Source organism: Geotrypetes seraphini, chromosome 3 (assembly GCF_902459505.1).
Source record: "Geotrypetes seraphini chromosome 3, aGeoSer1.1, whole genome shotgun sequence".
NCBI lineage: Eukaryota > Metazoa > Chordata > Amphibia > Gymnophiona > Dermophiidae > Geotrypetes > Geotrypetes seraphini.
Window position 1 is genome coordinate 292,903,168 of NC_047086.1, and position 17,518 is coordinate 292,920,685.

The 17,518-nt window shown below is 40.0% G+C and overlaps 1 protein-coding gene across 3 annotated transcripts in view; it reads right to left on the bottom strand.

Moving 5' to 3' along the window:
• The window catches only part of SPAST (spastin), a 232,165-nt gene that overhangs the window by 173,821 nt on the left and 40,826 nt on the right, over nucleotides 1–17,518 (bottom strand). For 2 of the 3 annotated variants that reach the window (XM_033936523.1, XM_033936525.1), the window contains exon 4: nucleotides 1,053–1,148. The exons of the other annotated variant lie outside the window; for it this stretch is intronic. In XM_033936523.1, coding sequence (XP_033792414.1) covers nucleotides 1,053–1,148 — 96 coding nt within the window. The remainder of the gene's footprint in view (nucleotides 1–1,052; nucleotides 1,149–17,518) is intronic. 3 annotated transcript variants of the gene reach the window in all.

A 17,518-nucleotide genomic window follows, 5' to 3' on the forward strand; every position in this document is an offset into this window, starting at 1 on the left:
GCTTTTTTAATTGCCAGCTGTGGTGGTATTAGCTCCGATGCTCATAGAATTCCTTGCAAACAGCGTTATTCCTGTAAGATGGGATTCAGCAACATGCATACCAGAATACTGCAGGCTGCTGAATTCCACAATCTGGCTCATACTGTGGGCCATTTGTAGTTTGAATAAGGTGGAGAACCAGGTGGAATTTCTGGTTTTTTTGTTTATTGGTTTGGAGGGTGGGGATTGTTTGTTTTTGAGTGGCCTACATTAGTTGTACCTACTATTGTCATTTACAGGACATAAGTAGAAAATAATTCATGTAAAATTGACTATAACTGATGCACACAAACCACAATTATATGATACTCCATATACATAGTACAGTATATATATTAAGTATAAAATATATAAACAATATGTAATGTATATGTAGTACTTAAGACAATAAAAAAGTGAAGAAAAAAAAAACCATGAAGAAACTAACAAATGCTTTTTAAATTTTTGCTTGCAAGTTTCATACTGCAAGCACAGGCATTCCAAGGGTTTTATAACTTGAGATTTTTCATTTTATATTGCATCTTGCCTCTGGTGCACATGTAAGATGGCAAAAGTATCTAAATAAGTAAAAGGGATAAACAAAGATGACTTCTAATCCTATTTAAACTCAAATGAGGATGACAACATGTTTAGCAGTAACTCTTTAATAAGACTAGTATCTACAAAGACGCTTTAAAAAAATGATAGTTTCAATACTGTGCATGCTGCATGAAGGGGGTAAAAGGACCCCCCTCCCCCTGTTTTTTACTAAGCCATAGAGGTTTCTAAACTAAACCTTAGGCTTATATATCGCATCTTCGCTATAAGCAATAGAGCTCGGCACGGTTTCTACCATGGCCAAGAGCGCTAAATGCTCCAACACTCATAGAATTCTATGAGCGGTGAAGCATTTAGCGCCCAGAAGCAGCCTCTACAGCGGCTTAGTAAAAGACAGCCTTTATTAGGTATAAATTGTTCTAACAGATACTTCTAGCAGATAACCCCCAAATTTATTAGGTGCAAGGGAAACCCACCTGACTGGAGGTGTCCGTTGCGAAATGCCAGGTTAGAACTGTCACTACAGACCTCCATTTGCTGCTTGTGAACTTGCATACCTGCTTGCAGATTTTCTAAGCAATAAACAGAGGGGGGTGGGGGTAGGGTAGGAGGGAGGAAAAAAATAAAACAATGGCAAAAAAAAAAAGAAAATCAGATGAATTAGCAAATGATATTTCAAATCACTAAATAAGGGTCAGGGACTTCACTCCTACTTCAAATTTCTACCTTTATAAATTACTTAAACATACTGAAACAATAATTAAATTGTCCACATTGATGGGAAAACCATGATTATTGCTGGAGAATAAAAACCGAAATTACCTCTCCCATTTAAGCTTGCTTGAGAACACTTCAACATTATATTGGCAAGTATGCATGTATTTGTATCTAGCAAGAAAGTGGGAGAATTTAAAAAGCCTATACCTGCATTAGAATGCCGTTTCTACCTTGCTCCGTATACAAATACAAATCTCTCATTTTAAAAAATGCAGAAGTGGAGTAGCTACCTAATGTTTAGAAAAGTGGACAGAGCAGGGAAGCTCAGTTAAAATCTCTCTGAAGTTTCTTGTGATCTTGGGGAAGTCTCTTAACTTTCCATTGCCTAAGTACAAACTCAGATTGTAAGCCCTCCAAGGCCAGAAAACTACCTAAATTTACACCACTTTGATAGCTTATTAACACCAGTGTTATGGTTTGTATCCCTGTTACAACTCTAGAAAGCAAACTAGAGAATACAAAATGTTAACTTAGCAAGTACTTAGTCCAGTTAACTATACTGTATAACCTGTATCAGCAGAATATTCCTGAAATGCACTTCATTACAGACGAGGAATACTCCAATAATCATTTGCAGTGTTTATCAGTTTCATTTTAAGAAGATAATTTTATTTTCACTTAAACTACATCACACTAGAAAAAAAAACAATCAAAGAAGTGTGTCAATCATCAACTTGTGTCTTATCTGGCTGATATTCTGAATACTCAGATTCAGAAGCTTATGAAGAAAGTGTGCCTAATGTCTGTGTTGAGTGCCCACCTTGGTAACAGTAATTATCATACAATATGGTTTGATATAAAAGCTAAAGCAGACCGTGAACACACTAAACTCAAAGTCCTGGATTTCAAGGTGCCGATTTCACTAAAATGAGAGTGTTCCTGAAGAAAGAACTGATGAGATGGGAGGAATTAAGGGAAGTGGAAAGACTGCGGTCCAAGTTGAAAGATGTTATAAAAATGGCAACTGAACTCTATGTAAAGAAAGTTAATAAAAACAAGAGGAAAATGAAACTGTTATGATTTTCTAAACAGGTCACAGAAAAAAAAAGGCAAAAGAGGCAGAGCTCAGGGAATATAAAAGAACACTAGAAGAGAAACACAGAAAAGAATATCAGATAAAACTCAAAGAACTGAAGAGAGAAATATGATTGTCAAAAGCGCAGATGGGAGAAAAAATGGCTAGAGAGGTAAAAAGAGGAGGTAAGACTTTCTCAGTATATTGGGAAAAGGAGGAAAACTATAAATGGAATTGAGACAAAGATGCTGAAAACTATGTGGAAAGTGGTGAAGAAAAAAACATGTGCTAAACAAATACTTCTGTGTTCATGGAAGAAAAGTCTGGAGAAGGACCTCTGTTGGCTAACAGAGAAGTAGATTGTTGTTTATTGTTTAAACGCTTTTTCGATTCTACAAAGCGTTGTACAAGGTATAAAATAACATTTATACAAAAATATAACAATTAAAACATACTTTCCTATAAAAACTGCAAGATTAACAACAATACAAACTAGGTAAAATATTGACCAACGGGCCATGGACACAAATGGGAAGGGGGGAGAAATACAATTGAAGTAGAAAATGTGAGGAACATATAAGGAAAACACAAAAGGGACCGGGGAACAATGTAAAAAAGAACACGTAGAAATTGATCACTAAAATACAATAGTTCAGTTAAAAGCATCTTTAAAAAGAAAGCACTTTAATTTGCTTTTAAAATTTTTTAAGTTTTTTTTCCATTTTTAGGTATAAAGGAAAAGCATTCCAGATCATAGGGGCTGTTACAGAAAAAGTAGAGGTGCGACGTGTGCCAATAATTTTTAAAGAAGGAATGTTAAGGTTGTATTGAGAGATAGATCTAAAAGATCTTGGAGGGTCGTATGGGATCAAAACTCTGTCTATGAATGCTGGTGTGTTGGTCTGCATTGTTTCGAATGTCAGAAGGGCGATTTTATAAGTTACCCTGTGTGAGACAGGCAACCAGTGGGCATTTTGAAGCAAAGGGGTAACATGATCATATTTCTTTGCGCCCGAGATTATCTTAATAGCCGTGTTTTGAATAAGCTGCAAGCGTTTTAAGTCTTTGTAATAGATTCCTTTTAATAATGAGTTATAGTAGTCTATTTTTGATATTACAAGTGAATGGATCAGAATGTTCAGGGAACTAATATCAAGAAGAGGGGCCAATGATCTAATCATTCTTAATTTATAAAAACAATTTTTAACTAATGCACTAATTTGTGGTCGAAATGTTAGCTTATTGTCTATAAGGACACCTAAAATTTTTGTAGTTGTGATTGATGGAAGTGGAATGTTTTTGATAATGACTGGAGAAATTAATTGTGCTCCCTCTTTTCCGGGGAAGAGAAGAGTATTAGTTTTTAAAATGTTTAACGAAAGCTTATTAATATTTAACCAGTCGTGGACTTTACTTAATTTATGATTAATTGCCTGAATCTCAGTTTGGTTATTTGGATCAATGGGGTGCAGATATCACTCTGTTCATGGAAAAAAGTGTTTATGAACAACTAGAAAATCTAAAAGTGGACAAAGCCATGGAACTGACGAAATCCATCCTAGAGTAGTACTGAGGGAACTCAGGGAAGTTCTTGCGAGACCTCTTGCAGATTTGTTAATAAATCCTTGGAGACGCGTGAAGTTCCGTGGGATTGGAGAAGAGTGAATGTGGTCCCTCTTCACAAAAGTGGGAACAGAGATGTCATCGGAAGCTACAGACCAGTAAGTCTCACTTCGGTGGTTGGAAAGATAATGCAAGGTCTGCTGAAGGAAAGACTAGTGAACTACTTGGAATCCAATGGGTTACAAGAACTGAGTCAATATGGTTTCACCAAGGGGAAATCGTGCCAAATGAATCTGATCGATTTCTTTGACTGGGTGACTGGAGAATTGGACAGAGGGTGCGCTAAATGTAGTCTACCTGGATTTCAGTAAAGCCTTTGACATGGTTCCTCATAGGAGACTAATCAATAAGCTTAGTGGAATGAAGTTAGGACCCAAAATGGTGACCTGAATTAGATATTGGTTGAAGGAGGAGTGTGTGGCGCAGTGGTTGGAGCTACAGCCTCAGCACCCTGGGGTTGTGGGTTTAAACCCTGCGCTGCTCCTTGTGACCCTGGGCAAGTCACTCAGTCCTCCATAGCCCCAGGTACGTTAGATAGATTGTGAGCCCACCGAGACAGATAGGGAAAATGCTTGAGTACCTGATTGTAAAACCGCTTAGATAACCTTGATAGGCGGTATATAAAAACCTAATAAACTTGAAACTTCCTCATAGGAGACTAATCAATAAGCTTAGAGGAATGAAGTTAGGACCCAAAATGGTGACCTGGATTAGATATTGGTTGACGGATAGACAACATATAATGTTGGTGAATGGAATTTTTAAGAGAAAAGAAAGGTGAATAGGGTATGCCTCAGGAATCAGTATTAGGGCCCGTTCAGTTCAATATATTTGTGAGTGATATTTCTGAAGGACTGGAAGGAAAAGTGTCTTTTTATAGATATGAAGATTTGCAAGAGTAGACACATCGGAGGGAACAGAAAGCATGAGAAGAGATCTGCGAATATTGGAAGAATGGTCTAATATCTGGCAATTAAAATTAAATGCAATGACGTGCAGAGTAATGTAATTGTGGAGTAAAAATCCAAGGAGCTGAATATGCAGGGAGAAGGACCCTGGCATGATAGTGTCAGAGGATTTCAAGTCTGAAAAACAATGTGACAAACCAGTAGCCATAGCCAGAAGAATGCTGGGCTGCGTAGAGAGGAATCACCAAAAAGAAAGTGTTGATGTCCCTGTAAAAGTAATTGGGGAGGCCCCACTTGGAATACTGCGTTCATTTCTGGAGGCTGTACCTTGTTAAAGATATAAGTAGTCCAGAGGAAGGCGATGAAAATGATATCGGGATTGTGCCAAGAAACATATGAGAAGAGGCTTGAATACCTGAATATATATACCCCGGAGGAAAGAAGGGATAGAGGAGATATGATACAGACGTTTAAATACTTGAAGGGTACTAATCTACAAACAAATCTATTTCAGAGATGGAGAAGCAGTAAAAGTAGAGGACATAATACGAAATTGTGGGGTGATAAAACTTAGGAGTAATGTCAGAAAATACTTCTTCACAGACAAGATTTATCTTGATTGTAAATTTGAAATTTATAAATAAATAATAAAAAAAAACAAGATTTATCTTGATTGTAAATTTGAAATTTATAAATAAATAATAATAATAAAAAAAAAAAATACTTCTTCACAGATAAGGTGGTGGATGCCTGGAATGCCTTCCCTCTGCAAGTGGTATAAGCAAAAAACAGTAACGGAGTTTTGACACAAATCTTGACAGATCAAAAACTATCTTCATTTATGATGCGGAGTGGTGCTTAAATAGAAGCCCAGCAGCAGGGAAGGAAGATAATGGTCTTCTATGGTCTGTGGCCTGTATATGGCAAGATGGATTGGGGGAGGCGGGGGACTGGAGTTCACTGTTATGGCAGCTCCAGCCATGGGGGAGTGGGAGGTGATGTAGACAATACCAGACAGACTTCTACGGTCTCCGTCCCATATGTGGCAAAAAAGATCAAGTGTTATTATAAGTATGTTATACCAAGTTCAAATCGTCTGAGTACAGGTCTTACCTATCTTGGGGGGGGGGGCATCTTATACTAAACCTAGCCCCAGGTACATTAGGTAGATTGTGAGCCCGCCAGGACAGACAGGGAAAAATGCTTGAGTACCTGAATAAATGAATGTAAACCGTTCTGAGCTCCCTTGGGAGAACGGTATAGAAAATTGAATAAATAAATAAAAAGAGTAACTACTGGTTTGTTGCCTTCAGAATGAATGTGACTGTTGGGCAGACTGGATGGACCACACAGGTCTTTTTCTGTCGTCATTTACTATGTTAACTTAGGAAAATCCACTTCTTATCCTTAAGTTAAGTAGCATAAAAGAGTATTCTTTTTGAGATATTGCTAGGTAATTGTGACCTGGATTGGATACTGCACTACGATAGAAGCTTTAAAATCCTGAGTGTGATGGATTGATTGCTAGAGGATGTGTTCAAATTGACAAATATAGCAGGATTTGTGAGATTTGGACAAGATCCAGGAAGAAAAGGCCATGAAAAAATTATCAGCCCGATGGATTTCAGAGAACTATTAAGAAATAGATCTACCTTTTAGGATCTGTTAGGTGCTTGTGATCCACACTGGCCACTGTTGGAGAAAGGATACTGTGTTGTTGGACCTCGGGCTGATCTAGATTGGCTTTTCTTACATTCTTGTGAGCTGTTTATGGTAAATTTATTTTTCCCTGTTGACCTTCCAAAAGTCAAGCTATATTGAAAGATACAATTCTTCTACATTTCTTTTTCTCCAAGTAACTTCTATATTTTAGGATTGTTTGCCGTCTAGTTAAACATCCAATAAAATGTTTGAGAATGATTACAATTTTTTGTTGAGCAATGTAAACAAAGCTGATTGATGTTTATAATGTATTGAAAAATGTGTGGTAAAATTTGACCTCTGTGTATGGAGAGAAGCTGATATGCACGGACGGAGAGAGGGACCTTGGGGTGATAGTGTCCGAAGATCTAAAGGCGAAAAAACAGTGTGATAAGGCAGTGGCTGCTGCCAGAAGGATTCTGGGCTGTATAAAGAGAGGCGTAGTCAGTAGAAGGAAGAAGGTGTTGATGCCCCTGTACAGGTCATTGGTGAGGCCCCACTTGGAGTATTGTGTTCAGTTTTGGAGACCGTATCTGGCGAAAGACATAAGAAGACTTGAGGCGGTCCAGAGGAGGGCGACGAAAATGATAGGAGGCTTGCGCCAGAAGACGTATGAGGAGAGACTGGAAGACCTGAATATGTATACCCTAGAGGAAAGGAGAGACAGGGGAGATATGATTCAGACGTTCAAATACTTAAAGGGTATTAACGTAGAACAAAATATTTTCCAGAGAAAGGAAAATGGTAAAACCAGAGGACATAATTTGAGGTTGAGGGGTGGTAGATTCAGGGGCAATGTTAGGAAATTCTACTTTACGGAGAGGGTGGTGGATGCCTGGAATGCGCTCCCGAGAGAGGTGGTGGAGAGTAAAACTGTGACTGAGTTCAAAGAAGCGTGGGATGAACACAGAAGATTTAGAATCAGAAAATAATATTAAATATTGAACTAGGCCAGTTACTGGGCAGACTTGCACGGTCTGTGTCTGTATATGGCCGTTTGGTGGAGGATGGGCTGGGGAGGGCTTCAATGGCTGGGAGGGTGTAGATGGGCTGGAGTAAGTCTTAACAGAGATTTTGGCAGTTGGAACTCAAGCACAGTACCGGGTAAAGCTTTGGATTCTCGCCCAGAAATAGCTAAGAAGAAAAAAAAAAAAAAAAAAAATTTAAATTGAATCAGGTTGGGCAGACTGGATGGACCATTCGGGTCTTTATCTGCCGTCATCTACTATGTTACTATGTTACTATGTTACTATATTTACTTGTAAGCTGCTTAGGAGATAAGGGGGTAATAAGTTCTTTAAATACATAAAATAAACACTTCCTCTTATTTCTCCCTGATCTTCAATTAGTTCAATGTAAACTTAAGGATAGTGTGTGGGACATTCAACCATAAAGCCTGTCAAATCTAATGACAGGCAACTAAAAAGCATGCAAGGCTTCCACAAGTTACTAAGTTGATTTAAGTGTATTACATCTTTCTTATGATGGGCAGAAATTCTACCGTAGTACTGATAAGGAGCCACTTTAAACATTTCTTACTGACAGTAAAATTATTTAAGGATGAATGAAATATTAAAAAATTACAGGAAGGGTATTTAATGAAAGTAAAATGAATTTAAGGTTGAGTCAGTAATTTTATCCTTTGACAAGCAGGCAGCATATTCTCAAATGTGGGTGGCGTCATCTACAGAGCCCGGAATGAACAGTGCTAGAAGTGTACTGACACTTTAAACTTTCTTAAAAGCTTCAAGACAGCCCACACTGTGCATGCGCCTTCCTGCCTGACGTCAGTTCCTAGATCCTCAGTTCTTCGTTTTCCGCGGAGTGAAGAAGTTGTTTTTTGGACTCTGTTCAAATCGGGTTTTCTTTTAATTTATCTTAAGTATTTTTTCTTCAGTTCTTTTTCTTTAAAAAAAAAAAAAAAAAAAGGAAAAAAGTTAAAATTTCCTCAGTTGGGCCCTCTGGTCCTTTTCTCTTCAGTTTTTCTCATTAGTTTTCCTTCTGGGAGACTGTTCCATGCATCTACCACTCTTTCTGTAAAAAAAATATTTCCTTAGATTACCACCCTTTCTGTAAAAAATAAATACATCCTTAGATTACCACCCTTTCTGTAAAAAAAGTATTTCCTTAGATTACATCCTATGCCCTCTCATTGCAGAGTTTCCTTTCAAATGAAAGAGACTCGACTCATGCGCATTTACGTTATGTAGGTATTTAAACTTCTCTATCATACATCTCCATTCTTCTGCCTTTCCTCCAAAGTATACAGATTGAGATCCTTAAGTCTGTCCCCATACGCCTCATGACGAAGACCACGCACCATTTTAGTAGCCTTCTTCTGGACAGACTCCATCCTTTTTATATCCTTTTGAAGGTGCGGCCTCCAGAATTGTACACAATATTCTAAATGAGGTCTCACCAAAGTCTTATACAGAGGCATCAATACCTCCTTTTTCCTACTGGCCCTATGCAATCTAGCATCCTTCTAGCTTTCGCCGTCACCTTTTCAACCTGTTTGGCCACCTTAAAATCATCACATACAATCACACCCAAGTCCCGCTCTTCTATCGTGTATATTCATCCCCTAAACTGTACAGTTCCTTTGGGTTTGTGCAGCCCAAATGCATGACCTTGCATTTGGTAGCATAAAATTTTAGCTACCAAATTTCAGACCATTCTTCAAGCTTTGTCGGGTCTTTCTTCATGTTATCCACACCATCCGGCATGTCTATTGCAAATTTTGGTATCATCCACAAAGAGGCAAATCTTACCCGACAACCCTTCAGCAATATCATTTATAAAAATGTTAAAAAGAACAGGCCCACGAACAGAACCTTGAGGCATACCATTGGTAACATCCCTTTCCTCAGAGCGATCTCTATTGATAACTACCCTCTGTCATCTTCCACTCAACCGGTTTTTGACCCAGCCCATCACTTTGGGACCCATCCCAAGGATACTCAGTTTATTTATTAGACGTCTGTGTGGAACACTGTCAAAGGCTTTGCTAAAATTTAAATACACCACATCCAGCGCGCATCCTCTATCCAATTCTCTGGTCACCCAGTGAAACAAATTGATCAGATTTGTCTGACAAGATCTACCTCTAGTGAATCCATGTTGCCCCTGGTCCTGTAATCCACAGGATTACACAAATTTGACTATTCTCTGTTTCCAAAGTGTTTCCATTAATTTGCTTACCACAGAAGTCAGACTTACCGGCCTGTAATTCCCTACTTCTTTCTTACTTCTACTTTTGTGGAAAGGAACCACATCCGCCCTTCTCTAATCCTTCGGTACCACTCCTGACTCTAGAGACTTGTTGAAAAGGTCAGACAGTGGAGCTACCAGAACTTTCCTAAGTTCCTTCAGCACCCTCGGATGTACACCATCGCTTTGTCTACCTTTATTTTAGCTAGCTCCTCTTGAATACAACCCTCTGAAAATCGATCAGGGCCTATTACTCCTCCATCCCTATTCACAAGCACACACCGCAAAGGAGGCTACCACCGCTGCTTTGATACCAGAAGCAGCCATATCAACTGGCTTTTTCATTATAAAGTCCATAAGCAATACTCCATTGCTAGGAAGGGCCGTATGCCTAGTAATCTGCACCATGGCGGAATTCACCATAGGTCGCTCAAAAAACTGCTGAATAGCAGGAGTCAGCGGATAAAGCTTAGAAATAGCTTTAGAGAGCCAGAAAGAGATTCTGCGGTATTCCATTGTTCTGTAACCAGAGCAAGAAGCTGTGGATAGGATGGAAAAAAAGGAGGACGGCACATTAGAATGGTCCATGACCAAACACTAAAGTGGAAGGTGGAGATTCCAATTTGAGCTCTTTCAGAACATCAGCAATAAAATGATGGACAGAGACATTTATAAACATTTTTTTAAACAGTCTGCAGATGACGTTCTTACCCAAATCTGGACTGTCAGGGTGAACATGATGACTTATTCTAGCAAGGGCAGCAGCTGGATCCAAAATAGAAACAGCATCAGGAGACAGAAGAGGCATAAAATCCATATGGCAACTTATGCAGTCAAGCTCTGTCATAGTCAGATGGGAGGGCTCCTGAACAGGGATTTCTGCCACTGGTGCAACTGGCTTAAAAGAAACTGATGTGCCTGCCGGATGAATCAAACAAGCTGGGTCCGAAGAATACACTTTCCAGAGGAGCCGAATAAAGTCCACATAAAATTCACATCCTGTGGTCACTGCTAGGCCCTGCTGAGGCGCCCACACCATGCCAAAGAAGTCCCCCTAATCAGAATATAGGGGTTTGATGACAGACTCCAGAATGGCCTCTGGGTGAGACTTTTTTCTGAACCACAGACCCAGGCTGACTCCCCAAGCCTAGATATCCCAGAGGAGGCAAAGCCCGAAGCTCCCACCCCTTCCCTCAATGCGCTGGGGCATGTGGTACACAGTCATTGATCCAGCTTCAATCTGATGCAATCAATGCACACATTTGACAGATTAGGGGTTGAGGAGTCCATCCCAAATGATTAACAAAATCAAGGTGTTTGAGGCAGAAATAAAACTTTGAAAAAAAGATCGATAAAAATCCATGATGGCCACTGCCAGCAAATTCACGCCAAAAATAGCAAAAATAAAGAAATTCTGAAAATAAATAGCAATTTAGAGTTTGAGGAGGTGGGAGACCTGAACCCTATCCTCAGAAACACAAAAAAATGAGTTTTATAGAGTTCCACATACCACCCCCGAAGCTCCCATAGGAAATAATGGAGGTGTACTTACAGTCTGTGCAGTGCCTGCCTGTCAGCTCTGTTTAAACTGTAGCTGAATGGAGAAAATGATTTTCTGCCTCAGAAACTGTTCCAAATTTGAAGATTTTCGGACTGCTAATTGGACGCACTCAGACTGTAATCTCCTCCCCCCCATGAAACTACTCCACATGACCGGGGATAGGAAATGCAGCCTGTGCCCTAAAATCCAGAGGAACATTTACTCAGAACACAGCCTGTGCTTAAACCCTTGACAAGGTCAGAGGGCAAGCAAACTCCCAGGAGAATGGACCCTGAGTCTAAGAAGTGTGGCACACAGCAGGCTGGCTCCAAAAGTCCACTGAAGTTTCTCTGTGAAGCAGCAGTCTGGCTCCGTAGGACTGCGTTCATTCCTCTGACAGAGGACCACCACAAAGGGGTCTCACAGCACTGAAGCCACTAAAAAGGATAAACTTTAAGCAAAAAAAAAAATTAAGAAAAAGATACAGAGTAGAATAGAAGACTTCTGCAGAAACAAACTATGGGGGGCTCTAACTCTCTCTAAGGTAGGAGGAGCACATGATCAGAAAAGTGTTTGGATTTCTGCATCTCCCGGATTGCGGGAAGGGATTGAATCCGGAAGTGACGTAACAAAACATTTATGATACCTATATAAAAATGTACTGTATAACACTATTTATTTGCTATATAATGTTTGGCACAACAGCTGACATCAATTCTATAAATTTAGCTAGCAGTGCATAGGTTTAGAATATTGTGATTTTTGATTTAATAAGCAGAGCATAAATTTAGCATATTGCTATATAATCATTTGTACTAGGAAGACAATATTATTGAGATAATTTCTTTTCATCTCAAGACCTGCTCTATTTCAATAATTCTTTCCTGTTTAGATTCATGAATTATCAATTAATTCATATTGGAAACAACTGAATTGAGTAGTGACAACATGCATTGTTGGAATAAAACAGTCAAAGTGTCACAGCTTATTTTATTGCAAAAAATGGGCTCAAATTGGTACACTAATATCAGCAGACAACAAGTCACTATTTATTCAGCCATCAGAAATTAATCTCTCGGATGATGATCAAATCTACTTGCATCAAGAAGCAATGTATCTCCAAAAATATGAGACAATGCAAAAGGAATGTTGTAATCTGTTTGGAAAGCAAAATCTCATCAAAACGGGACTTTTGAAAGTTGATCTTGAAATGGCTAATAAATTGAATCAGCCGACAAAAATAAACACTAAACTGGGTCAGAAAAATTGCCCTAAATGTAAAGCAGAACTTGCTTCCATGGTAGAAGCTACAATTGCAATGTTATATTCCGATGACTTCAAAATGGACACTTCTACCATGATTAACCAAGGCTTATCTGCAATGGGTGAATGAATCTCCTTTGAAATTTCCAAAAGTGAGCAGTAGAGATAAAAGTAGGTTATATGAAAGGAAAAATGTGATAATGCACAAGTTAACTTCCGCCACTGGACTAGCAGCTCAGGATGTTGGACAGTCTAGTCCAGAGATCAGCAACCCGCGGCTCTTTGACCACATGGCTGTAACTCCCACAGTGTATACTGGTCTCCTGGCCTCCACCTCCTTCCTTTCAGGCAGTCGCATGTGTTTTCTACACAAACCACAGGGAAGCTGTTTGAACACGCTGCCCTTGGCTGTTCCAGAAAGCTTCCCTCTAATCAATCTCTAAAAGTCAATGTAAGGCCTGTTGCACCAGATCAAACTGCAACCATCTGCTAAAGCAGAAAAAGGTGGCAAGTTCCAGGTCAGCAGTGCTCCTTAAACTGGTAGTGACATCATTAAAAATCAGTAGTCTCAACCTCCAACAGTCAGTTTGGTGGCACAACCCACATGTCTGGACTGATCTAGCAGAATGAAAAGGAAATTTATTTTCATGCATGTACAGATAATTAGGTTGGTTAGGATAAACATACATATGTCTTCCTCAAAAATGTAAAGAACATGTACAATTTTATTCAAGTGATCTTTGCAGATCTAAAGTATAAAGCATGCTCATTATATGATTCATACACATTAGTCCAACTAAGCAGAAAATAAGTTATATACAGATTATCTGACAACTTTCCAGATCTTGGATAGTCTTTATTGACAAGCAAAAGGCAAGGATTTATGGATAATAATACCACAAATTTTAAAAGTTGAATTAAAGAAGAAAAACACTTTGCTCAACACAGCTTATTATTTTATCACTGCAAACTGCCTAGAGAGTATCCACCAATTTGCAGATCAAATACTGAATTCTTGGAAACCTAGTCATTCTTCAATTTTTGGTTCTCCTTATTTGAAGTGGTTTCAGATATATGGTTAAATATGTTTTACCAGATAATGGGAACAAGTACTTTAACCAGAAAAAAAAAGATCTACATGCAAATTTAATTGGCTAATTTCCACATTAATTAAGAAAATCATTTGTCTAATTATTTTCAACAATTGTTTTTAAGAGAACAGTCACAATCCAATAAACCATAAAGCACAGTTATAACAGGTGTTATCCAGGGACAGCAGGCAGCTATTCTCACATGTGAGTGATATCATCCACGGAACCCGGATGCAGACAGCCTCACAAGCAGATTTGCTTGAAGAAACTCAGAAGTTTCAAGTCTGCCACACCGCACATGCACGAGTGCCTTCCCGCCCAGCACAAGGCACATCTTCTCAGTTCAGATAGCTAGCAGAGAAGCCAACCAGGAGAGGTGGGTGGGTTGTGAGAATAGCTGCCTGCTGTCCCTGGATAACACCTGTTACAGTAAGTAACTGTGCTTTATCCCAGGATAAGCAGGCAGCCTAATCTCACATGTGGATGACATCCACATGTGCCAATGGAGGCACGAGCGAAGTTCAAGCTGGGATGTCTCTGCTTCAAGGTATTACACGGTCTAGCCCCTAAATACATAACAGACCTCTTCTCATTCCCAACCAACAGACATGAGAGAAGAACACACCTGAAATTCGTCTCCCCACCGGCTAGAGGATGCAAATATAAGAGATACCATCAACAACTTCTATCTTACCAAGCAGCCTTATGGGGTAAAGACCTAGAAAAATTAATTACACACACAAACAAATACGGATAATTTAGGAAACACCTAAAAACTTACCTGTTCTCGAAATACCTAGGGAACGAACCAGGACAATAGCCCCCCTTCGTAATACCATCCCAAAACCGAACTTGTAAACTGTTAACCCCTAATCACTAACTATGAATACTCCATTCAATTTATGGAATTTTTCTAATTCTTTGTAAGCCGCATGGCCCTGCAGAATACGAACTGTTGTTATCACGATTAATGTTGTTATAATCAGATGTACACTGCTATACTCTGTAATTCGCTGTCTGTACAATTTCTCTTTATTGTAAACCACCTAGAAGTCGCAAGATTGTTGGCGGTATATAAGAATAAAGTTATTATTATTATTATTATCCAAGCTAACTAGAATGGGATGGTGGGAGTGTTGGCAATTCAGGAGAATAAATTTTTGTAATACTGCCTGGCCAAAATGGCCATCTTGTCTAGAGAAAACATCCAGATAATAATGAGAGGTGAAAGTATGAACCAAGGACCAGGTGGCAGCTTTGCAAATTTCCTCAATAGGAGTTGATCTGAGGAAAGCCACTGAAGCCGCCATGGCTCTGACTTTGTGGGCTCTGACTCAACTCTGTAGATGCAGTCCAGCCTGAGCATAGCAGAAAGAGATACAAGCAGCAATCCAGTTGGAGATGGTTCGCTTAAAAATCGGGTGTCCCAACTTGTTTGGATCAAAGGAGAGAAAAAGTTGAAGAGCAGATCTGTGTGATTTGGTGCATTCTAAGTCCAGGATATGAAGAGCTGATTCTCCAGGATAACAATGAGGCCTTGGAAAAAATACTGGAAGTACAATGGATTGGTTGAGATGAAATTCTGAAACCACTTTAGGAAAGAATTTAGGATGAGTACGGAGGACTACCTTGTCATGATGGAAAACTGTGAACGGTGGATCAGCAACTAAAGCTTGCAACTCATTGACTCTTCGAGCAGATGTGAAGGCAATGAGAAACACCACTTTCCAAGCGAGATATTTCAAATGAGCCATATCTATTGGTTCAAAAGAAGACTTCATCAATTGAGCAAGAACAACATTGAGATCCCAAACCACTGGAGGTGGTTTGAGAGGAGATTTGACATTGAAAAGTCATTTCATAAATCTGGAAACCACAGGATGAGCAAAAAGGGGTTTCCCTTCGATAGGCTGATGGAAAGCAGCAATTGCACTAAGATTACATTACAGATTTCTATTCCGCCATTACCTTTCGGTTCAAAGCGGATTACAAAAAGAGTAGGTTCAAGAAGTAACTGATAATGTGGAAGCTATGTGGTCAACTTTGAAATCGATCCTTCATGAGGCAACTATCCACTACATAAAATCGGTAACCAAACAACAAAGAAAAAGGAAACCCCAATGGTTCACAGATGAGGTATCATACCTCGTCAAGGAGAAGAAAAGAGCATTTCTCTCATTCAAACGCATGGGGGAAAAAGAAGCAAACATTGAATACAGGACAAAGTCTGCAGCGGTCAAAACAGCAGTCAGGGAGGCCAAACTTCATATGGAAGAAACTCTAGCGAAGAACATTAAGAAAGGGGACAAATCCTTCTTCAGATACATTAGCGACAGGAAAAAGAACACAAACGGGATAGTACGCCTTAGAACGCTAGACGGGAATTATATGGAAACTGACTCCGATAAAGCCAAACTACTGAATGATTATTTCTGTTCAGTCTTTACCTGCGAGGCACCAGGGCACGGGCCTCGGCTGGATGCAAAGCAAAGCCTGGATGACCCATTTCAGAAGTTTGAGTTCACACCAGCTGATGTTTACAGAGAACTGTCAAGACTCAAGGTGAACAAAGCCATGGGACCGGAAAATCTGTACCCAAGAGTGCTCAGAGAGCTATGCGATGTTTTGGTGGAACCGTTAGCCATGCTCTTCAATCTCTCCCTAAGTACGGGGAGAGTCCCTCTGGACTGGAAAACTGCCAATGTTGTTCCTCTGCACAAAAAGGGTTGCAGAGCGGAGGCTGCGAATTACAGACCAGTAAGTCTCACATCAATAGTGTGTAAACTCATGAAAACTCTACTTATAGGGAAATTAGATACGATATTGGATGAGGGGAATCTGAGGGATCCCTGTCAACATGGATTCACTAGGGGCAGGTCATGCCAATCCAATCTTATCAGCTTCTTTGACTGGGAGACAGGAAAGCTAGACTCGGGAGAGTCTCTGGACATAGTGTACTTGGATTTCAGTAAAGCGTTTGACAGTGTCCCACACCGTAGACTATTAAACAAGATGAAATCGATGGGGTTAGGTGAGAAACTAACGGCATGGGTCAATGATTGGCTGAGTGGAAGACTTCAGAGGGTGGTGGTCAATGGCACCCTCTCTAAGACATCGGAGGTGACTAGCGGAGTGCCGCAAGGCTCAGTCCTGGGACCATCCCTTTTTAACATATTCATAAGGGACTTAACCCGAGGGCTTCAGGGAAAAGTAGCGCTGTTTGCCGACGACGCCAAACTGTGTAATATAGTAGGTGAAAGCGATCTCACGGATGGTATGGCGCAGGATCTGATCAAGTTGGAAAACTGGTCCTCAACATGGCAGCTGGGCTTCAACGCAAAGAAGTGTAAGGTGATGCATCTCGGCAGCAGAAATCCATGCAGAACATACACCTTGAATGGAGAAACACTAGCTACGACCTCAGAAGAATGGGACTTGGGAGTAATCATCAGTGCAGACATGAAGGCTGGCAAACAAGTAGAGAAAGCCTCATCCAAGGCAAGGCGAATGATGGGATGTATCAATAGAAGCTTCGTCAGCCGTAAACCTGAAGTCATAATGCCACTGTACAGAACCATGGTGAGACCTCATCTGGAGTACTGTGTGCAATTCTGGAGGCCACATTACCGTAAAGATGTACTTTGAGCTGAGTCAGTCCAGCGAATGGCCACTAGGATGGTCTCCGGACTCAAGGGTCTCTCATACGAGGAAAGACTGGGCAAGTTGCAGCTCTACTCTCTGGAGGAGCGCAGGGAGAGGGGTGACATGATTGAGACATTTAAGTACGTCACAGGTCGTGTCGAGGTGGAAAACG